Genomic DNA, 24,933 nt, shown 5'->3' on the forward strand with positions numbered 1-24,933 from the left:
GTTGAGACTCTGGAATCCAGCCTCTCTTGTTCTGTTTAGTTGTATGTGGGTATTGGAGAGGGGCAGAGATAAATTTGAATTTGGAAATGTTACTATTGATTTATTTTTATTTATTTTTTGGGGGGGGTTCTGGTCGTGGGGCTTGAACTCTAGGCCTGGGCGCTGTCCCTCAGCTCTTCAGCTCAAGGCTAGGGCTCTACCACTTGAGCCACAGCACCACTTCCAGCTTTTTTCTTTTTGCTTATGTGGTGCTGGGGAATCGAACCCAGGGCCTCATGCATGCAAGGCAAGCACTCTACCACTGAGCCACCTTGCGAGCCCCTGATTTATTTTTTTAATAATTTTTTTTTGATTGTGAAAATACTGTACAGAGGGGTAGCAGTTATATGAGCAAGGTAATGAGTACATTTCTTATCAAGCATTGTTGCCTCCTTTGTTTTTCCCCTACCATCTCTTCCTTCCCTACTATCGATTTATAAATGAAGAAAAGAGTCATAATGACTTTAGCATTTACACGTACTTATTTGGTAAAGATGGGGAGCATACAACATTTTGGACCATTAAATATATTTTTGTTGCAAATTATTGTGGTTAATTGATTTAGAGAGAAGAGTAATTATTGTACTAAACTCAGCATTATTAACAATCATTTTAAAAACAATTTTGTTATGGGGCTTTTGTTCTGTGTTCTCTGATTGGATTCAGGATCTCAGACATGCTAGGCAAGTGTTCTGCCACTTAGTCATATCCTGGCCTGTTTAGGTTTTTTTTTTTTTTTTTTAAAGTAGTCATAGACAGTGGTTCTCATTCAAGAAATTAAATTTTAGAAGTACAATGCATCAAGATCAATGTCATCCCTTCTGTGTTCTTTTGTCACCCCTTTTGTGTTCTCCTCCATTTCTCCCAACCTTTCCTATATTCTCAGGTTTTTATAAAGGATGAACATGAGGAGAATACTTTTTTTTTTGGTCGGTCATGGGGCTTAAACTCTGGGCCTGGGTGCTGTCCCTCAGCTCTTCAGCTCAAGGCGAGCGCTCTACCACTTGAGCTACAGCGCCACTTCCGGTTTTGTGGTGGTTTATTGGAGATAGGAGTCTAATGGTCTCTCCTGCCCGGGGTGGCTTTGAACCTCGATCCTCAGATCTCAGCCTCCTGAGTAGCTAGGATTACAGGCGTGAGCCACCAGCGCCCGGCTTGAGGAGAATACTTCTTATATCTGTTTTATGAGATACTGAACAACCATTTAATACAGTCTGAAGGTGATAGTGCCACATTGATGAGTCAACTGGCCAATACTGTTCTTTTTATTTTTATCTTGGCAAACACATTGAAGGGATGAGTCAGGATGGGAAAGAAGGAAAAATGAATATTTACTCAGTCTTGTTCACAGAAACCAAAATATTTTAATTAATTTATTAATTTTTTGTCAGTTGTGGGGCCTGAACTCTGGGCCTGGACACTGTCCTTGAGCTCTTCAGCTCAAGGCTAGCACTCTACCACTTGAGCCACAGCACCACTTCTGCTTGTGTGGTGCTGAGGAATTGAACCCAGGGCCTCAGGTATGCAAGGCAAGCACTCTACCACTGAGCACCTTCCAAGCCCAAAATATTTTACAAGTGTGTGTTAAAATAGCTCTTCTATTATGTTGACAAGACCCCTTTTAGTTTTAAAATTCTGTGCTAAAAATAATAAAGCTCTGATTCTTTTTTTTTTGGTTGTTGGTTTTTTTTTTTTTTTTTGGTCGTGGGGCTTGAACTCTGGGACTGGGCGCTGTCACTCAGCTCTTCAGCTCAAGGCGAGTGCTCTACCACTTGAGCCACAGCGCCACTTCCAAAGCTCTGATTCTTTAGCTCTGTGACATTTCATGTCACAGATGGGGAAATGGAGGTTTAATGTATCTAAATTGCATTGTAGTTGACTTAGGTAGTAATATAATATTGGTTATTCATCAAACTAGTCATAGTACCCTATTAGAAGAGCAATGAGATTCTTGACAAATTATTAATCTAGCTTCTGCTAAGTTACCTACAAGTTGTGAAGATTTCATTAGCAGCAAGGCAACCTGGTCTACATATTAACAGTTTGAATTGAAATGAGATATGTGTTATGTCCAACTGAACTCTGTTTTGTCTTCTGTCTGCTAGTATTAGTTGAATCGGATAAATCAAAATGTTTTCTTATTAGGCCTTTCAAGTTAACTTTATTCATTTGACTAGTTTTTGTTTGTATCTGTAAAATGAGTTGACTTCTAAGACTGTAAGATGAGAGAATTGGGGAAAATATTATTGAAACTAAACAAAATGTGTAGGTCAAACATGACCTCTAAAGACTGGAACACTATTGTAGATGAAGTTAAATCCACAGATGTATTTGGCTGTATTATTATTGTGACATATAATCTAAGATTATACCATTGGCAAAGTAGGAAATTTACCAATAGGGTGAATCTGTGGTTTTGTAAAGGATCTTAGCTTATATTTAAATTTTTACTATGTGTCTTTGGCTCTATATTTATATACCCAAGGCCTCAATACTTGTGCGTGTGTGTGGTGTGTGTGTGTATGTCCCTGTCCGTGTGTCCATGTGTATCCTGAGGTTTGAACCCTGCGCCTGGGCATTGTCTCTATAAGTTCTTCTGCTCAAGGCTATTGCTCTACCACTTGAGCATCAGTTCCACTTCATGGACTTTCCCACCTGGGCTGGCTTCAAGCAGCAATCCTCAAATAGCAGCCTCTTAAGTAGCTAGGACTACAGACAAGCCATCAGTGCCTGGCTGGACCTCAGTACTCTTAATCTATCACTTTTATGTTTATTAAGTAGTATAATTATTGATACATAGTTTTTAAACATCTCCATCATGAAGAGCATATAACTACAAATTTCCCTTGTAATTATTTTTCAATGCTTACCCTTATATATCAGTTCAGTGTGGTTACTTGTATAATTCTGCTATGAATTTACTTTGATGTTCAGTCTGAACTGATTTCTCTGAATTATATATACTTCTAATAGACATAATTTAGGATTGTCCTAGGTTATCAGTCTAGGTTTCCAAGGCATATTACACATCCAGGTTGCCTTAAGACAAGAACAGGCCATTTTTCATCACCACAAATGTAGAGGTGATTGATGCTTAATAAGTGCTTACTCATTTTATTACTCAAAATTTCTTTTTATCTTGGGAAATAATTCATTTTGCTCATGTTGTGCCCTGCCACTTGAGCCACACCTCCAGTTCCATGAGGAATAACTTTATAATTAATTCATGAGTATTTCTTAAGTGTAGTAAAGTTTAATGTTTCGCTAAACTTGTATGAAAAGACTTTAAAAAATCATAAATGCCCAGTTTTTGTAGATGAATAATAGTGAAATGAGGAACAAAAAATGTGCCTGTTTAGAAAGTTTAATAGCATGAAAACTGAGTCATTGTGTGTTGTGAGATACTCTTCAGCATTCTTAAAAGCAGTTTTAAAGCATTTGTGTTTGCAATTGCATGTTTTCAGTTTTTGGTAACTACTTTGTTTTTCAGGTATATTCAGCAGAATCACTCAAAACTTTGAAAGGTTCTTTAGTTTTCTTCATTAAGAGGAGTTAGTAAAAACAACAACTATTAAGATCAGGTTTCCCCCAAAGTTTTTGTGAAGAGGAGCTTTTTCATTGCCCCTAGAAGGGGCTGCTGTGTATACATACATGCAGATCCAGATTGTGATGTCCCAGGAAAGGTGGCTGACAGTAGAACTATAGGAACGTAACCAGGTTGGGAATGCCACCTGGCTATTTTCCTGTCCCAGTTGGGAATTTCAGGAAACTGAGGCAAGACGTTTATGGCGCAGAGGGGAATGTGGCTGCTGCAGCTGGCTTGGAAACCTGTCAGGTAAGGATTAAGTAGTGACCAGTAGATAAAGACTACTGGTTGGGAAATCCTTGGTTAATGTGTCTTGCAAGAATGGAGAGTTCCTCTTGTGGACTTCTCAGTGTGAATTGCATTATCTTGACTGTCTTATCCCAAACTAAGGGGTAGGGGCTGGATGGGAGTGGGCAGGATTTCCCTTCAACTTATAGGTACAGATTCAGTGATCTACAACTGCAGCAGAGTTCCTGTGGCTTTTGGACTACTTTCATTGGATTATGACTCGATGGCCCTTAGAACATGGTACTTTGTTTCTTATTTAGGGTCTTCATTTCTGTAAGATGAAGATAATATTAGGTGATTGGAAAAGTCTTTTAAATCTTAAAATTCTGTTCTTCAGTGATGTAGGTTTATAGGAAATTGAGGACAGTAAAGTAAAAGACAAATGAACACAGTTTAGAAACAGCAAAAAGAGAAGAATTAGAAGGATTTTAAATGGAACATGGGCTTTTGGTAAATTCTGTATAGATAGAAAATTCTACACATTTACATTTTTGCTTCATAGGTAAGGGTCCTGTTTCAGTAATACAAGATTAACCTGGGGTGAACAGAGAATTTGAGTGGTTTGGAATGACCTGAAAGGCAGAGACTATGTGAATTAATTAATGCTTGAGAACATTCATGAATCTTAGCTCAATGTGGAGAATTATAAGTTAGTGGGTTTGCTTTGTTTTGTTTTCTGTTCTCTACAAATCAAATTGGTTTGGAGCACTGGAAACCATTTCTGTATCTTTTGATTTACTGGCACCTAATACATTGTAATTGTCCAGTGGAGAGATAGTATTTGATGAACAAATCCATCATGCCCTGTGTTACCTGTACAGTTGTGAACAGTCCTCAACTCTTTTTTTTTTGGTGCTAGTCCTGGAACTTGAACTCAGGCCCTGGGTGCTGTCCTTGGGCTTTTGTGCTCAAGGCTAGCACTCTACTACTTGAACCACAGCCTCACCTGCAGTGTTTATATTTTTTAACTGGAAATGAGAGTCTCATGGATTTTCTTGCCCAGGTTGACTTTGAACTGCAATTCTTAAATCTCAGCCAGAGTAGCTAGGATTACAGGTGTGAGCTACCAGTGCCCAGCTAGTCCTCTATTTCTGTTAGATAATTCTTCAACTGTCCCTTCATTCTAAGCTTCATTTTTTGTCTTTCATATGTGCAGTAGAGCATGTGGGAAGAGATATAGTAAAAGAGTTATAGATGTAGCCTGTTCAAATCCCTAGCACACGTAGACTTGTAAACCCTTACTATGAATGCTAGTGAATGCCTGGATGTGAACTGAATTTTTAGTTCTAGATTCTTTAGTTTTTTTTTTTTTTTTTTTTTTTTTTCCTCCCTGTTGGTGGTAAGGAGTCACTCTACCATTTGAGTCATATCCCCAGTTCTTTTTTGCCTTTGCCATTTTTGTGATATTGTTTAAGTTTGTTTGTTGGTAACTGTTTTTTCCTTCTAACAGCTCAAATAGCTGGGATGACAGGCATGTACCATCAAACTCAGCCTGTTGGTTGAGATAGAAATTTACTAACTTCCCCTAAGCTGGTCTTGGATAAAAATCTTAAGAGTGGTGTTCCTAGAAATAGTAACTGGTAGCTAATAGTTGTGTGATTGGGATGAGCAGTGTTCCTTTGATAAAACAGTATATAGATAAATAGAATTTATTATGTTTTTAGTCACCGACTACTTGGCTTACTATGGGCCATAAATCTGGTCGTCCACAGTCTGAAGTAATGGTGGTTAAACTTCTACAACAAGTTGATCACAAGTATAGTTACTAAATATGACAAAAGGCCATGTCTTGCTTTGTAAGTATGAGACAAGTTCAGATTAGTTAGGACCCTCCTGTACACAGCATGTCATTGTTAAGCCAAGTGACCTTTTAGCATACCTCTAGTCAGCTAGAAGGAAGGAGGCATGGAGGAGTATGAGTGGAAAACTTGGAAGCCATATGCAAATTACTCTATAAACTCTGGATTTAATGCCTTTTTTTAAAACTGTTTTTTGTCTTTTCTTTTTTGGTACTGGGGATCGAACCCAGGATGTTGTATTTGCTAGGCAAGCACTTTGCCACTGAGCTACATCCCAGCCCTGGATTTAATGCTTTTAAAAGTAGTTAGGACACACACACACACACACACAGACACACACACACACACACACACACACACACACACACACGCACACACACACGCACACACGGCTTGAACTTGGGGCCTGGAAGCTGTCTCTCTCACACACACACACTTTGTTCTAATCTTGGGTCCTGGAAGCTGTCAATGAGTTCCTGAGATCCTCAGATCTCAGACATCTGAGTAGCTAGGATTACAGGTATGAGCCACTAGCTCCAGACTGAATCTACTTTTTTTGGGGGGGGGGGGTGTCAGTCATGGGGCTTGAATGCAGGGCCTGGTTGCTGCCCCTGAGCTCTTTTACTTAAGGCTAGTGCTCTACCACTTTGAGCCACAGGGCCACTTCCAGTTTTTAAGTAGTTAATTGGAGATGAGAGTCTCATAGGAACTTTTCTGTCTGGGTTGGCTTTTCTGTCCAGGTTGGCTTGGAACCATGATCCTCAGATCTCAGCCTCTTGAGTAGCTAGGAATATAGGCGTGAGCCACCACCCTGGCATGTATTTACTTTTAAAATATCACCAAGCAGATCTAGTAACCAAATTAATAGTTGTCATCCATAGAAATGAGTCTTTCCATCATAGTTGATTTTTTTCTTACTAGATAATTATAGTTTTAATCATTAGAAATTTTTATTTTTACTAATGTTTTGCTAGAAAGATTACCAAATTTTACTGTTTGCTTGTTTTAGGCAAACTTGTTTTGTTGATTTCTGCTGAACGCTGTGTGCCTCAAATAATTGTATTGAACCAGAATATGTTTTAGGTACCAGAGTTGTAGAGTACTTTGTTTCAATATTATATAATTATTTAGATTCTTTATTCTTTTCATTGGCCTTCTGCTCCAGTATATTTAGATTTTAGCTTCTTAAAGGTAAGGATTTTCTTTTCCCTAAATCTGATCAGTGCCTAAAAGTAGCATCTTCAATAGTCTTATTCAGGAAAGCCTATATGAACCATTTTGGTCTTTTATTTTAATCACTTGTTGACCTGTTACTGATGATGCTGTTTATTAATATTCTTAACTTGAGGACAGTACCTTCTAAAATTTGAGATTCTATCTACTCAGAGACTTTTTAAAACCCAACACTTGATGGGTTGTATGTCCAGAGTTGCTGATTTTTAGTAGGTTTGGAGGAGTCAAAAGATTTGCTTTCCTAATGTGTTTACTACTGCTGTGGCTGCTGCTTTGCTATTGCTACATATCCTGGGACAGTATTTTAAAATTAGCTCCTTTATTTAGGTTTTTAATGTCTTCTATTTCCTTTGGAAACTCCTCTTCTTCCTCCTCTTAACCTGCTGAAAGCTAAGAACACAAATGAATTTTAAATACTTCACTTTCAGTTAAGAGATTTTTTTGTTGTTGTTGTTGGTTGTGGGGGCTGAACTCTGAGCCTGGGTGCTGTCCCTTAGCTCTTAGCTCAAGGCTAGCACTCTACCACTTGAGCCACAGTGCCACTTCGGCTTTTTCTGCATATGTGGTGCTAAGGAATCGAACCCAGGATCTCATGCATGCAAGGCAAACACTCTACCACTGAGCCATCTTCCCAGCCCCACGAGAAATATTTTGAATCAAGTACTTGATTGTTGCATGTGAACTAGGTACATGGGCATTAGATTATCCTTTGAGGCTAGTTTTACTTCATTTTTGATTTGTGTTGCTGTTCTGAATAACTGAAGTTATGTTGAATTCATTGTTGCAGGGGTTATTGAAGCTCAATGAAGATCACAATACAATAAAACTGGGCATCAGGGATTTCTACTTTGGTAATGTTAATAGGACAAAATAATTTAAATTAATTATATGACATCTAATAAAGTTTTTCAGACTGCTTGGAAAATAAGTAGTTTAAATTCTGTGGCTATTTAAAGTCTCCCTCCCTCCCTCCCTCCTTCCTTCCTTTCCCCTCCCTCCCTCCCTCCTTCCTCTTTTCCCCCTCCCTCCCTCCCTCCTTCCCTCCCTCCCTTCCATTTGAATTTTTGACACGTCTTGTGTATTTAGGCAGCAGTTTGACCATACATGGTTCAAGAACATTCAAACAATAAGTCAAATATAAAAAGATACTAAAGATTGGTCTTTAACATAAATTTGCTTGCTATCCTTATATGGGGGCCATGCTAATCTCTGTATTTTTTCCCAATTTTTGTAGTGAATGCAGGGAAAAGAAGTGCATTCAGTGTAAGCTGAACCAAACTCTCCATGTTGTATTTGAATATGTGTGTTTTAAAACTGTCACAAGCAAGGTATGGGGACATGCTGTATAATTACAGTACTTAGGAAGCTGCAGCAGGAGGATCACAAGATTGAGACTAGCTTTTTCTTTAATAGTTTAGTCTGCCATGAGCCTAAATTTTGGGTGTTTCATTAATGGAAAATTGTTATTACACTGTACAAAAAGTATTGCTTTTAATGATAGCTATTTTTTGACTTATTCCTTCTGTGATAAATGTGCAGATAGAAGAAGCTCTACCAGTTGAAACTTTAGAAAGAAAAATAGATGAAATGCATATTTCACTGAGAATTCAATTTTCATACATGTAAAAACAAATGATATTCACAGTGTTGGATATTCTTTTCAGTGTTAGGCAAGAATCAGATTTCAAGACAAAATTACTTGTTTGAGATGAGAAAATAATTTTGTCCAAATTCATTTCATTTAATTATATCTTTTCATTCCCTTCATCTTTCCTCTTATACTTCCTTTTCTGCCTCATCCTTCCCTCTCTCCTTTAATTAATTAGTTTGTGCTATTGGGGTCAGAATTGGAGGCTTGTGAATGTTAGGCCAATTGAGTAACAGCCTCAGGCCCCTCAGTTGTTAATGCCCCCTTTTGTCATGTTGTTTTAAAGTCATAATCTGATAATAGAAAAGTAACATTTATAAGTAAGATCACTTGGGGAATTATGCCTCTATTTTATAATAGTTGATCAATGTAAATCCTACTATTCTATCAATGAGTTTTTAGGTTAAACCCATTCTGAAATTTTTACTAATATTTACAGATTAGGATAGTATGTTCTTACACTTTTTTTCTTCAAGCATAATATTATTAAACTTAATAGAATTATGAAAAGCAGTCTTTTGATGTAATTGGAAGAATCATAGTAGTTTTGTATGTTTACCTTTTTTTTTTGTCAGTTGTGGGACTTGAACTCTGGGCTTGGGCACTGTCCCTGAGCTCTTCAGTTCAAGGCTAGCACTCTACCACTTGAGTCACAAAGCCACTTCCAGTTTTCTGGTAGTTTATTGGAGATAAGAATCTTACGGACTTTCCTGCCCGGGCTGGCTTTGAGCCGTGATCCTCAGATCTCAGCCTCCTAAGTAGTTTTACAGGTGTGAGCCACTGGCACCTGGCTATGGTTACCATTCTTAAATAAAAACAATAGAGTTAGTTGTACTAAGTAACTTCATGTGATTATCCTAAATTACTAACTATACAATCTTAATTTGAATAGTTATATGGTAGAGTTTTGTGTTTTTGCTTGGTGTTTGTATTTATGTTACCTTTGTGCTAATATTCCATTTTACTCTTTATTTTTACTAGTTACTTCATATTACTGTTTACAGATTGGTTATGTTCCAGGCACAGTGGCACATACTTAGGGTCCCAGCACTTAGGATACTGAGGCAGATTGCTTCTCGGCCTTTTGGCTAAGATCAAGTGTAGGATACTGAGGCAGAAAACTTGTCATTTCATAACTTGAAACACCGAGATCCTGAGTATGGTGGCAAATGTGTGCAGTACTTGCTACTGATAATATTAGGTCTGATCTGAAAACCAAACTAAGTGGAAAAAGACTGGCAGAAAGATTCAAGTGAGAGCACTTTCCTGGGAAGCATCAGTGCCACAGAAGTAGACAGACTGATGGATAGATAATTTGATCTCTTCTATGTAGAAGAAACAAGATTTTGGTGATTTGTTCAAATACATCTTTTTCTAATAATTTAGAAATTATAATACTCCCATTGCAATTAGGACTTCTTTTCTTTTGAGAAAGATACATTGGTATAGTTTGTGACATGTGTGCACATGTGTACACATGCCAGTCCTGGGGCTTGAATTCAGGGACTAGGCACTGTCCCTGAGATTTTTCCTCAAGGCTAATACTTTACTACTTGAGCTCTACTTCTGGCTCTTTGGTGGTTAAATGGAGATAAGCATCTTACTGTCTTTTCTACCTCACCTGGCTTCAAACTGTGGTTAGCAGGTATCAGTCTCCTGGGTAGCTAGGATTACAGGTGTGAGTCATTGGCACCCGGTTTCTTTCTGCATGTATCTTTAGTCTTACTCTTTGACTCTTCTTGTGTACGTATTCCTACCATACTGGCCTTCTTCAAATACAGTAAGCTTCTCCTGACTCCTATTATTGGCATTTGTTTTTCCACTTGTTCTACCCGTAGCTTAGCAGGTTCTTCCTTTCAAGTCTCAACTATGTGTAAGCTGCTGGTGCCCAGCTGTATGTTCATTTTTTTTTTTTTTTATGTTGCCGATTAATTTGTCTTTTGAACATTTTATCTATTCCTTGAAGAAAATTTAATCAGAATATAGTTGCAATGGGCTCTCATTATTATGGCAAATATTAGGTTGAAAGTTTTTCTGAAATCCAATCGTGATTTGTATAAAAATATTATAGGCTCAAATAATTTTTTATAGAAAGCAGTTTAATAGAAAGTTTTGGTGTTACATATTAAATAAAATGACTTGACAATATGCTGATGCATATCCCAACTATTTTAAATATTGAAAATGTTAATTTTTGTTGAGATTAAAAACTTCTTAGTAAAGAAATTTAGGTTTTTCTTCTCATAACTCCTGAACCATTTCGTATCAACTTACAGTCACAATGTTATGACCCTAACAGAATTCCCTAGAGAAGCTTTTCAGTAGATGCTTAGACGTGGTTTTATTATAAAGTGGTACTATGTCTAAATTAAAACCAGTGGAGAACACAAACCACTCTGTAATGCAATTTACACAAAATTATAAAAAGTAATCCTTGCTGCTTTAATAGTTTGAAGTAGTACCTGTTACTAGTCTATTAGTTAGGTTCACTTTACTAATGAAATATTTCTAATGAATTTATTTCCTGCTTAATCCATTAATACTAGAAAGGGTAAATTCTTAAAAATTCTTAAAAGTTAAATTGGCTCAATGTTAATCTATGAAAATTTACCAAGGATATGCCTCATCATTTTCCAAGCTACATTACTGCCAAGTGTGATGCAAACTTGTAATCTCAGAAGTTTAGAGGCTGGAGCCAGAAGAATTGTTAGTTTAAGGACAGCCCAGGCTCCATAGCAAGATACTGTCTCAAAAAAGTATATTGTTTCCTATGATTCTCTAAATTCACCTATCCTGTTTCTCACCCAGACCCTTACTTTACTTTCCCTCCAGTTCAGGTACAAGTCTGTTTTAAGAATACCTTTTTAGTGGGCTCTAGTGCCTTATACCTACAATCCTAGTTACTCAGGAGGCTGAGATCAAAGGATCATGTTTAGAAGCCAGCCCCAGCAGGAAAGACAACCACCACAAAGCCAGAAGTAAAGCTGTGGCCCAAATGCTAGCTATCAAACATGGAGTGCTAGTTATCAAACATGGAGACCTACAGTAAATATGAAAATTGAAAACTTTTAAGAGCTTAAGGATTTCATTTCATGATGAATCTGGTTTGAGGAAGCTTTCATTGATTCATTTCATGATGAATTTGGTTTGATGAAGCTTTCATAAGTAGTACAGATTATAATTGCCTGTGATGCTTTGAAAATATGCACCCCCCTGTCCCCATCAAAGACCTAATAAATCAGAAACCTTAGATTTGGAGTAATGATATTCATCTATATTTTAAAATCAACAGAAAAAAAAAACCCCAACAGGTTCTGTTACTTCTTCTAGAAGGGGAATAAACCAACTGTAGAAAAATTTAAGGGAAGGTTAATTTTGTCTGATTTAAGTGAGAATATAGTGAGGCTAGATAGAATGTTTTTAGCTATCTTTAACGCTTTAGAATCCATGAAGTTTTTGTTGTTTTTTTTGAAGCATAATATAGCAGTGTTCTTTCTTAGATCTGGTACTGAAATATAGGCTTAAAGTAGGATTCTTCTTAGTAGGATAGGAAAATTTAGCCTTCCTTTGGAAAAGCTATGGTAGGACAGGGCCATTTGCAAGTAGGTACTATAATTTTTGTCGTTTATTTTAAGCACAGCATGCACCTGGCTTGCAAAACATGTTGGTCAAATATCACGCTAAAAAGTTGGTCAAATAACACAATAATAATGCATAATACTTGCAAATAACCATGACTTAACTGACATGAAAAATTCTATTTCATATAGCTCTTAGTCACTGATTTGGATTTTGATCTCTCATATATTTTTGAAATAACTTGTGTGATAAGCAGAGTAGTTGTCTTTGAGATATCCAAACAGTATATTTTGTTTTAAAATTAGAATAGCTAGGCAATTGAAAAGGTTAAGTGGTAGTGGAATATGGAAAATAGCATACAGTTAGATTTTTCTTATATTAAACATATCTGATACTCTCTAAAATCTTGAACATTTTTTCCCACTACCTTCCCAGAGTTGGACACTTTTATTTTGGGAATTTAGAATTGGAGAAAGAGATTATTGGGGGAAAAAAACGGGAAAGATGGATAGGAACATTCTTTATATAGCAGGAACTGGGAACTGGAAGCCTTAATTTACCTACCATTTATGCTCCCAGGGAACCTGTGAGTCAAGAATGCTGAAACTTAATTAGAGCTTAGGACAGTGGTTTTCAAGCATTCTTTTTAAAAACTTGAAAACTGGTGAGGTCTGAATTTAATCTCCAAAGCTAAAATTATCATTAAAATCGGCATTTGCAGTGTTAGGTGTATTGAATGAACTGAAAAAAACTTACTCAGTAAGTATAAGAAGGCTATTTGAAATTGTTGAATGAAATAGCTTGAAACTTGATAATTAGTGTAACTATTCATCAGTTTCTTCTGTATTTTTGTCATGATAACATGAAAATTATGGTTTTCATGGATAAAGTATACACTCAGTTTCATCAATTTTATGTGGTCATTTGTGCAGTTAAAGATTATTGGAATCACTGCTTTATAAAATCTATATGTAAGTTACACACGTGACAGTATGAGGGCTTTAGTTTAAGACCTGTAGGAAAATATCCTAACTCAACACAAATGAAGTATGTTGGTATGTTAAAAACCAAGTGTATACTAATTTGAGCCTGCACTTGTGTTTTACCCATCTAATAAGTAAACAGAAAGTATACTTGGAGAATCCCAAAGCATTTCTAGAAGCCTAGTAGGGTTTTACTTAATACACTTTCAGGTATTGATAAAGAAGAGAATTTACTAATAAAGAAGTTACAGATACTGAGAGGGGAAGCTTTTCTTGTTAGAGATTCTCATTGGAACCACAGGATACATAAGATTATATGAGTAATTTTTTTGTCTTTCTTCCAGTAGTGTGTAACAGGTAAATTGCTTATAGTGATGGCCTTATTTTCCCTGAATTCTAGTTGAGACAGGATTGGTAAATGATGTATCAGTCAGTTACTACTAAAAAATAATTACTGAAGTATCAAATGCCTATATTTTAATCAGTATAATTTTCAAGACAATGTATAATAACTACTATGTTGCCTTTTGCAAATCTGAGCTCTGTCGCACTGAGATCATTAGTTGAGTATCAAGAATTTTTTCATAGTATAACTTAAAAATAAGTAGCTTTGAATAGGTTAAATATCTTCATACTTGGTTCATTAATAACTGATAATTTTTTAAACATGAAGAATCATGGGTCATCTTCATAATTGGACATAATGTTGAGTAATATGTTATGAAAACATTTGAGTGATAGAACAAAATATTCCATTATTTGCAAATTAGTTTGAGCAGTTCAGTTAAGTTTTTTCCTTTAATCTTCCTCATCAATAATAGTATATACTATAGTAGACATTAACTCATGAAATGGAAAGACTCCCTTTTGTTGTGTTGTATTTAGAAACCCAAAGACGACACATTTTTTTTAAACGTGCTTGGAAAGGCAAGTCACTATTTCAGAACTTGAAAAAGAATATTACTCTTTAGATTATGATTCAGAACGGTTTTCTTCTAACTGTTGAAAGAACTGCACATAAAAAGTTATGTAACATTTCTTTAGACATGTCCACTGCTAATAGGTGGAGACATTTAGTTTCTCTCTCTCCCACCCCTCTCACACACACACACGCACACGCTCATGTACACAATAAACCTAAAACAGAAGCCAACCTGGTCCTTGGAATACTTAATGGTTTATATTCCCTGCATATTTCTTGCTCTGTTAGAATAGATAAGATTTTGATGGTAGCTTCTCTTGTATACTTTTTGGCTGTTTAACATTCTTGCTGTAAATGAGTGAGTGAAAGTTTTCAAATGCCTGTGGCATAAAGATACCTTCAGTTTACAGCCTACTTCTGTAGTTGAAAGGAAGTTGATCTTTTTTTTTTTTTTCTTTTTCTTTTTTGGACCCAATAACTTTGTCCTGTCCACTTGGGTGTTGAAAGAGCTTATGAGCAGTAGCTGTTCTGATTTTTGTTGGTTGTTTTCTCTAGGGAACAAGCTCTACCCTCTGAGTCAGCACTGGACTTGAAGATAAATCCTACAATTCATGAAACTGACTGATTCGACTAAAGGATGGATAGTTTGGGCAGCGTTGGACAGCTCTATGAGGGGTCTGTTTGTTTAACTGAAGGGATTGTTGAGTTCAGCAACTTTTAATTCCCCAAATAAGGGGTTGCTGTTGTGAAAACAGGGTTTATAAAGGAATCAATTCGGACACAGTTAACATCAGTATTCCTATTGACTCTGTTTTCATTTATCATCAGACATGGAACAATTCTTTAACATGAAAGAATTTTACTGTTACTTGTTACCAGCAAGAATTTATATATGTTCTGAGACGTTAGTGTAGGATTTTTGCATTTTGCTTATGAATCCAAGTTATCCTTTTTTGACATTTGTCTCCAAAAAACTTTTTGGCCCCCGGGTTACTTATTTAACCTTTGCAAAGGTAATATGCATTTATGGCTTGATTTGAGGAATAAACAGGACTCAGTTTGATTAATATTTTATTAGATCAGTGGATAATTTAATTTCAGATTATGGCTAGTATTGTTATGTGCTTTTTTAATAATAATTTTTGAATACTAATGTAATTTTGACGTTAAAATACATAGTTTTCATCAGTCTTGGAGGAGGTTAATTATATAACAAAAGTGGATTTTTAATCTGAAACATGCTGATTGGTGTGGTGTGGTATACAACCATAATTCTAGCTTTATGGGAGGAATAGGTAGGATGTTTATGGTCCAAACCAGCCTGGGAGAAAACCATGAGACAGTGTGAAAAATAATTAATGTAAAAAGAGTGATGGGGCCTGGCTCAGATAGTAGAGTTTCTGCCTAACAAGTGTAAAACCCTTAGTTTAAACCCTAGGACTACAAATAAGTAAAATAAAAATGCTCTGGAAAAAACAATATTATACCTTAATTATCTAAGTCCTAGTAAATTGTTCAGTGATACTTTGAATTACCTTACTGAACATTTTTTTAAAAAACAAGCTAAAGGATAAATTGTGTTTCAAGTATTTGTAAGATTATACGAGTTACAGAAATAATGGGAATTCCATGTAACCAATATTTTGAATAGATTCTAGATTCCAGTAGTTATTCACCATGGCATTTGGACTTTATAGACAAATGAACTTACATATAACTTAGGGTTTAATACTTGCATGATTATTATGACCTTAAGTACTGCTTATTAAGAATATTTTGAGATAGTTTTAAGAATTCTTGGGGCTGGAAATGTGGCTGAGTGGTAGAGCCTTGCATGCGTGAGGCCCTGGGCTCGATTCCTCAGCACCACACAAGTAGAAAAAACAAAAAGCTGAAGTGGCGCTGTGGCTCAAGTGGTAGAGGGCTAGCCTTGAGCTGAAGAGCTGAGGGACAGCGCCCAGGCCCAGAGTTCAGGCCCCATGACTGACAAAGAAAAAAAAAAGAATTTTTTATAAAACTTAGTTTGAAGAGTGAAATTATTAAGGGAAAAAACTAGTTTAACTTTTACTTACTAATTTTGTTGATATTTTTAGATGATGGGTTGGTTTATTTTGTGTACTCTATTCTTTAATTATTAGATCCACAGTTCAAACATACACCTGAACTTGCTATCATGCTTGTTCCAGTCATATCTTTGTGTCTTTCAGTATTTCCTTTTTTCACCCCATTTGGTTGCTTAAGAGGGATAGCGAAATGTTCTCAACTTAAAGTTTGGTAAAATGTTAACTTTATATTTGATGGTAAGATCTTGAAGAATTATTGTCATTAATCCCCTGGTACATAAAAGTGGCCAAAATTATAACAAAATTTTTCATATTCTTAGATTCTAAGATGCCATTTCTTCTTTCTTTTTCTTTTTTTCCCTTGTCTGTATAGGGTTTGAACTCATGGCCTGGGTGCTATTTCTGAGCTTTTCTAGTACATTATCACTTGAGCCACAGCTCCACTTATCGTTTACTGATGGCTAATTGGAGATAAGTGTCTCACAGACTTTCCTGCCCAGGCTGGCTTTGAACCATGATCCTCAGATCTCAGCCTTTTGAGTATCTAGCATTATAGTTGTGAGCTATCAGTGCCTGGCTATGATGCTGTTTCTTATAAAGTGTATCTCAGCAGTTAAATAACATTTTGGGGAAAAATAGAAATTTTTAACTTTTACAAAAAATAATAAAAGGAAAATTGAGACATTTTGTTCTAATTTTTAAAAGACAATAAATTTTAGATTAGGTCTTTAAACTCAGAAATACTCTGATTTATTGTTGTACATACCCTGTATACTTGGTTTCATAGTATTTTGTTTCTTTTCATGAAACCTAGTTCTATAGTTTCAAAAAAAGGTATCATTTTTTCAAAAAAAGTATAATTTTCAGTCTTATTAATGAAGAGTGACAAAGTTTGATGGATAGAGATTTGAATTAGTCATATTAATTTATTTCAATCATGATATTTTAGAATATGGCCTGAAATTTAAAATTGCATTTTTCTCCTTTTTCCTCTATATTTTCTTTCTAGCTAACATTTTTTACAGCCATTAATAGTTTTAAGTTAAACAGCATGAGGTTGCTCCACAGACTGTAATAACTGGAGGGACTAACGGTCAGTTCTCATTTCTATCATTAATGACTTAACGAACCGCTGAAGTATGTTTAGCCCCAATTTAACAGTTTGTAAGAGCGGAGAAAGAACTTGGTCTTCCTCTGGCTTGAAATTTTTTAATAACTTTTTATATATTTGTGTGTGTGTGTGTGTGCCCGTGCGTGCGCACACATGCCAGTCCTGGGGCACCTCCCCTCCCTTCTCCCCTCTCCTCTGTCCTGGGACTTGAACTCAAGACCTGGGCACTGTCCCTGAGCTGCTTTTGCTCAAGGCTAGCACTCTACCACTTGAGCTCTGGCACTGATTCTGGCTTATTCTGTTTATAAGGTACTGAAGAATCAAACCCAGGGCTTCATGCCTGCTAGGCAAGCACTACTACTAAGCCACTTTCCAGCCCCAGTGTTTCCATATTTCTTAACTGAACTAATAACTTGTGCAAAAAAAAAAAAAAGTAGAGTTGCACATCATGAAGCCTTATTTGTAATGTGCTCCCTCCCTCCCTCCCTCCTTCCCTCCCTCTCTCCCTCCTCTCCCTTTCCCCCTCCCTCCCCCTCTCCCTTTTCCTTCTTTCTTCCTTCTTGCCAGTCCTGGGGCTTGAACTCAGGGCCTGGGCACTGTCTCTGAGCTTCTTTTGCTCAAGGTTAGCACTCTACCATGTGAGCCACAGCACCACTCTAGCCTTTTCTGTTTATGTGGTACTGAGGAATTGAACTCAGGGCTTATGCATGTTAGCCAAGCACTCTACCACTAAGCCACATTCCCAGCCCTTGCTTTTTTCTTTAAAATGATTGTTATCTTTGAACTTTAGGTTGTCAGTCCTTAAAAATTAAAAAGTTGAATTACAGTATTTTAAGCCCCCTCTTGTTTTCTTTTTCCTTTTTTTCTTCTTGTTTTGTTTGCTTTTTTCTTCTTATATTCTTTTGAATAGAATGCTAGAAATCAAACTCAGACCCTTGTATGTGCTAGGCATGTAGGTTGCCTTTTAGAAAGCAGTGCTCAGCTATTTGAGAGGTACAAGTATGAGGGTCATGGTTTGAGGTTGGCTTAGGCAGAAACATGAGACCCCACCTGAAATATAAAAAGCTCTTGGAGTATAGCTTAGATAACAGAATGTTTGCCTAGCAAACATGAAGTCCTGAGTTCAGTTTTCAATACCACAAAAAAGGATATTTTTGTGTTGCAGATCTCTTAACTATAAATATCTTCCTGGGTTTTTAAGGTTATTTCTTAAGCTGTTTTTCAGAACTAAAATTTCTGTGACAGTGACTTTAATTATAATTTTAAGATGTTGGAATTTAGCAAGGCACTAGTGGCCTATTCCTGTAGTCCTAGCTACTCAGGAGGTTGAGACCTGGAGGATCACACTTTGAAGATGACCTAGGCAGAAAAATCTGAATGACTCTCTCTCTCAATTAATCAGCAAAATTCCTGGCTATAGGCATGGCTCAAATAATACAAGAAAGCAAACTGAGTCAGAGCATGAAGTTCTGAGTTCAAGCCTTAGTACTGGCACCAAAAAAAAAAAAAAAAAAGCAAGCAAACAGATTTTTCTTACGTAAACCCAGTTACAACCTATACCTACAGAAATATTATTAATAGATGGGGCTGGGAAGGTAGCTCAGTGGTAGAGCGCTTGCCTTGCATGCCTGAGGCCCTGGGTTTGATTCCTCAGCACCACATAAGCAAAAAGAAAAAAGCCAGAAGTGGTGCTGTGGCTCAAGTGGTAGAGCGCTAGCCTTGAGCTGAAGAGCTGAGGGACAGTGCCCAGGCCCAGAGTTCAGGTCCCACGACTGGATTCCACCCCCCCCCCGCCAAAAAAAAGAAATATTATTAATAGAACAATTTATTAATAACAATGAGATTTTTAATGTAGTTTGAATATGTAAAACTTGGATGATTTAATAATTTTAATATGCAAAAAATAAAACATGAAACCAGGTATAATGGCTTATGCCTGTAGTTCCAACTACTTGGTAGGCAGGGAATGGGAGGATCAAAATTTCATGCTACCTGGATACAACAGTTAGTGAGATACCATCTCAATTAAGTCAGGTGTGGTAGGGCTTATGTGTGATTGCAGTTACACAAATGGCTGTAAATTGGAGGATCATGGTCTGAGACCAACCCTGGGCAAAACTGTACTTCAGAAATAACAAGAGCAAAAGTATTTGGGATGTGGCTCAAATGATAGAGCATCTGACTAGTAAGGATGAGGTTCTGAGTTTAAACCCTCGTACGATCTTAAGAAAAAAGTAAAATATAATTTAATTATATTAGTAAATATTTTCTATTAAAGTTAGTAACTAGAATTTTAAGGTACAGAGTTTGTTTCATTAATGTATATATTTAAATACTTCAGGTACTAGAGATTTTAATTGATGATACGAACTTTGCTATGTTTCCCAGTCACTAATATAGATCGTGTGAGTGTATATGGGATGTAAAAGTAGTGTGATCAACATGTTCATTGCTATAACTTAAGAATTTTTTACTTTTTTTTCCCCCTGTCTTCAGCTCAAGGTGAGTGCTCTGCCACTTGAGCCACAGTGCCACTTCCAGTTTTCTGGTAATTGGAGATAAGAGTCTCATGGACTTTCTTGCCCAGGTTGGCTTTGAACCAGGATCCTCAGATCTCAGCCTCCCGAGTAGCTAGCATTACAGATGTGAGCCACTGGTACTTGGCAAGTTTTTTACTTTTAAAAAACATCCCTTGGGGCTGGGAAGGTGGCTCAGTGGTAGAGTGCTTGCCTTGCATGCCTGAGGCCCTGGGTTCGATTCCTCAGCACCACATAAGCAAAAAGAAAAAAGCCAGAAGTGTCACTATGGCTCAAGTGGTAGAGTGCTAGCCTTGAGCTGAAGAGCTGAGGGACAGTGCCCAGGCCCAGAGTTCAGGCCCCACAACCGGACTCCTCCCCCCCACCCCCCCAAAAAAAAAAAACCCCAAAAAATCATCCTTTAGCCATGTGTTCAGATGAAAGACAAGAAAAACAGTCCAAGAACTCTTTTTAATTGTATATTTTTCTGTAACAGTTTTATTTGTATAGCACAAATATGAGAAAATGATGACTTATTAGAGACAGTTCATAGTATCTGTGTAGAAATGAGAGAACAGAAACCTGTGAGATTGTCCTACAGTATCCTTAGAAACCCTGTAAGATTGTCCCTCAGCCATGTGAGAAGTTGGAAGACTTCCCACAGTTCGCAGACTAGTAAGAGTGATTTACTGTGCCTAAATTCTTTTGGTCCAACAGTGATTTATGCTGCACACTCGCTTTCCCTCTAGGAATCTTGGGTTCTGGTGTGTATGCTAGGCATGGGAGAAAGTCTAATATAAACCTTGGGCACCAACTTCTCTCATGAGTAGATAAATTGCACACAGTACTAGGTGCAGTGTATACTTTATGACTTTTCATAAGGAGGAGAGAATATATGAGACTCACCATGAATCCTCCAGTTTTTAATCATGTCTTTTTCTCTTGAGATATGGCTGTGTGCCAAATGGTAAGTCTTAGCTGTGAATGCTACTATATGCTATGTGTTTTAAGTTGTAGCTGATTTCTGAATGTAGGAGTGGTCTTTGTCTTAGGGACGGACCTTACTGAGAAGCTTTAAGTATTGTAAGGTGGTTTTACTTTATATGGGAATGATGAGCACTGAATTTCTTCATTGCTGGTGATATTCTGGAACATCTTAATATCTTATTTCAAAAATGTTTTTCCAAAGTAGGGTTCCACTGTGTATAGTTACCTATATTTGAGGAATTTGTTTGACAGTTTATATTGATTATAAATAACCTCCATGACATTGAAACCTAATTGCAATAGTAGCTACACTGAAGCACCTCCTTAAATGGATTTTGTCCTAATGAGTAATATGAATGGGCTAAAAAACAAAAGTTTGTCTCTCTAGTACTTAAAATAACAAACGGAAAAAAAGGCACTTTGAATTCAACTTTGAAGTTGGGCTTTTGTACTCAGTCTGATTCATCATGAGGAAAGTCAAACTGGAGTAATACGCTTTTAAAAACTGTTAGAATTTGAGGATAAAAATAAAGTAGTTGTATTTGTGGCTATAACTTAGTACTATCTAACTTTATGAGGCAGATGTGTAACTTTACCTATGAATGTAATCATATTAAATTCCTTATTATGGCTATGTTCAGAAGGTAATACTTCCTCTCTTTGTCCTTAATTCAGGTTCATCTTCTCAAGATGTATAGTTTATTAATTTATAATCTAAATTCTTCTCAATATACTTAGACATTTATTTTTGAAAATTTACTTTGTGTGTTGGAGTATCATTAAAACATAGTTTGACCTAGGTTTGTCTAGTCCACAATGATTAGTCCACAATGATTATGAAAAGAATGATATTAGTAATCAGACTGCTCTTTCAGGAGACTATCCCTTTTCCAGATTCCTCCAAAGTCTTGTTTTTTTGTTGTTGTTTCATACATATGGGTTGTTTGTGTTTGCCTGACTGACATCTATCTGTGCTGCTTAGTGGCAGGACCATTTGCTTTTGTTCTTCTATCTTGCTATATTTAATACTTCTGGTGGTGATGGTATGTGCCATTTCTAAGAACTGATGGATTAGTTGTTGATTTATTTCCATTTTAGTTGTTGATACCAGAAAAAGAGAAAATTTTCACATTTACATTGATTTCGTTTTAACATACTTCATTTTTGCTAACAATGTGCAAGTGAAAAATGTTTCAAAAGTATGAACTCTAGAGCACTAGTGTTGGCAGGGATATTGACCATATACTATTTTTATAAAGAAGCAGACTTGGAGACATGGTTACACAAAACAGCCTGTAGCCTCAGGGAAACGTATCTTCAGTGGATTGAACAGTGTCCTCTTCTTTACAGCATTATCTTACTCATGAGCATGGGTTCTGTGTCGGTGTTTTTCAAGTTGTTTTTCATATGTTAACATAGAATTTTCCATGAAATCTTAATTTTTTTGTGTTCAGTTCTTATATATATTGTTGGATTTATTCATACATACTTTAATATTGGTTGATATCATAATTGGTTTCTATTAAAATACAAAATTTTTCTAATCAGTTGTTTTTCCTGTAAAGGTATGAAGTTTGATTTTTTTTCACATTGAAAATTTCTAACATATTAGAGATTCTTGTATTTGGACAGTTAAGTTTTCTACAAATGATAATTTTATTTCTTCCTTTGAAATCTATTTTACAGTGGCGCTGTGGCTTAAGTGGTAGAGCACTCTCCTTGAGCTGAAGAGCGCAGGGACAGCGCCCAAGCCAAGTTCAAGCCTCATAACCAATCAAAAAAATAAAAAAGAAAGACTGAAATCTATTTTACTGTTGTATTAAGCTGGCTAGGGTCTTTAGTATATATAACATAAAAAAGAAAGTGGTCAGAGTTGACCACTTGGTCAACTATGCTATTGTCTTTGTTTTTGTTTGGTCTTACTAGCTCCTTCTTTTAAAAAGAATATTAATGTTTTCCAGTTTTGAATAATCTTTATTCTGGGATTATATATACATTTGATTGAAGAAAATATTTCCTAGAATGAGTATAAAATGTAGAAATAACCTTAACATTATTCAGTGATTGCGAATAAGCTACAGGATAAACAAGATAAGTTTCCACTATTAAGGTATTCATGGTTTAATTTTTTACTTTATGGTTTTCCTCCTTTCAGTTGTTTGTAGTTATTATGATAATGAAAAGTTTTAACACGACTGACTATTGGTGGTGGCTCACACCTATAATCCTAGTTAACCAGGTGGGTGAAATACGAGGATCAGGTGAGGTTTGAAATCAGTCCCAGGCAAACAAATCCTAGAGACTCCTATCTCCATTAGCCAGCAAAAAGCTAGAAGTGGAGCTGTGGCTCAAGTGGTAGATCACCAACCTTGAGCAAAAAAAGTCAAGGGAAAATGCAGGCCTTGAGTTCAAGGATCAGTACTGCCATCAGAAAGAAAAAAAAAAGTTTTACATGACTAGGTATTGCTAAATTGTCTTTAAAAATATCAAAAGTGCAGGTGACTCACACTTGTATTCCTAGTTATTAAGTAGGCTGAGATGTGAGGATCATGGTTCAAAGTCAGCCTGGGCAGGAAAGTCTGTGAGAATCTTTAACCACCAAAAAGCCAGAAATGGAGCTGTGTCCCAAGTGGTATAGGTCTTCCACAAGAAAGCTTAGGGACCGTGCCCAGGCCACGAGTTCCAGTCCCAGGATTGGCAAATCCTGTCCCCCCCCCCTCCCCAGGTCAAAAGTATATGGCAATAGGTCAATTTCCCTTTTAATAATTTCTAATCTTTTTTCTTCATGCCAGTCTTGAGACTTTATTTATTTACTTTTTTTTTTTTTTTTTTGGCCTGTCCTGGGTTTTGAACTCAGAGTCTGGGTGCTGTCCTTGAGCCTCTTTGTGCTCAAGACTAGTGTTCTACCACCACTTCCGGCTTTCTCTGAGTAGTTTATTGGAGATAAGAGTCTCACAAACTTTCCTGCCTAAGTTGATTTCCGCCACAATCCTCAGATTTCACCCTCCTGGGTAGCTAAGATTACAGGTGTTAGCCACTGGGGCCCAGCAAGAGACTATTGAGTCAGTTTGATTGCATTGCTTTTCAGTAAAAAAAATGTTTGAAGCATTTGATTTTCTATAAACAGCTAATATAATTGGTCCATTTTCCATTGCTTGCTTTCTATTTTTAAAATAGTTCGAAGAGCAATATATTGTGCAAAGTAGCTCTTCATTTAAAATGTCCCAAATGTTTTTGCTCTGTAGCAACTTCTATATATGTTTTGGTAACTTTTAGTTTTGAAAATGTTTAATGCATTTCCTTTCTTGATACTTGAATTTTGTGTCTTTATTGTAACATTGTAGTCTTAAAAATAATATCCTGAGAACCTTTTGGTTTCATTATAAACTCTTAAATATTCATTCTAAATATTTATCTGCCATATATGTGACTAATAAAAAGATTGATGTTTATGAGCTTCTTTCCATTATTTGCAGTTTATCACATCTAACTATTGTATAGTCCATTTTGTTCCTAAAGTTTGAAATATATCACTTGTTTCATGGTTATTTTTTTCATATAAAATATGTGATGTCAGTTTTGGTGTCTTATTCTGCTGTTGCTCTACTGTTCATATGAGCCTTTATCAGGCATCTATAATACAAGTTTTGATTATTTTTTAATGTCTAGCTAGCAGTAATACCCTATTTTTAAATTTATGTTTCTTATTTACTGATCTTTCTTAATTTTCTGAGCTATTCTCAATGTCTTTGCTAATTGTTTTATTTTTCTGACATAGCATTATGTTTTTAGGTAATTTTAAGGTAGACTTGGAATCTGTAAAATGATATGTATGTATATTTACTTTGTGTAGGTTATCTTTTATTTCTTTGAGAATTTTAATTTTTTCTTCATAAAGGGTCTCATCATTGAGATGTTTTAAATCTTTTCTGCTTAGATGTGTTATATCTTTATTGCTAGTTAAGGTTAAATGAGTTATGTATTTGAATTTTATTGTTTTCCTGCCCTTTTCATTATAATAATTCTTAAGCCCTTTTTCTCCATCAATAATTTGAATATTATTTTTGTTACGATTCATAAATCAAATTTCTTCCTTGAAATGTATATGGGTTAGCCAGGTGACTGTGTATGACTTAACTTGTAATCTGTAAGCTATAGGAGGCTGAAATCTGAGGAGCA

At 36.1% G+C, this 24,933-nt stretch overlaps 1 protein-coding gene across 3 annotated transcripts in view; it reads left to right on the plus strand.

Moving 5' to 3' along the window:
• Positions 1–24,933, plus strand: part of Pan3 (poly(A) specific ribonuclease subunit PAN3) — a 147,578-nt gene that overhangs the window by 68,376 nt on the left and 54,269 nt on the right. The window contains exon 2 of one of the 3 annotated variants that reach the window (XM_042685361.1): positions 14,633–14,752. The exons of the other annotated variants lie outside the window; for them this stretch is intronic. Within the exon in view, the coding sequence (XP_042541295.1) occupies positions 14,689–14,752 (64 nt within the window). The 5' untranslated portion in view covers positions 14,633–14,688. The remainder of the gene's footprint in view (positions 1–14,632; positions 14,753–24,933) is intronic. 3 annotated transcript variants of the gene reach the window in all.

This window comes from Dipodomys spectabilis, unplaced genomic scaffold (assembly GCF_019054845.1).
Source record: "Dipodomys spectabilis isolate Male_0828 unplaced genomic scaffold, ASM1905484v1 ptg000095l, whole genome shotgun sequence".
NCBI classification, from domain to species: Eukaryota; Metazoa; Chordata; class Mammalia; order Rodentia; family Heteromyidae; genus Dipodomys; species Dipodomys spectabilis.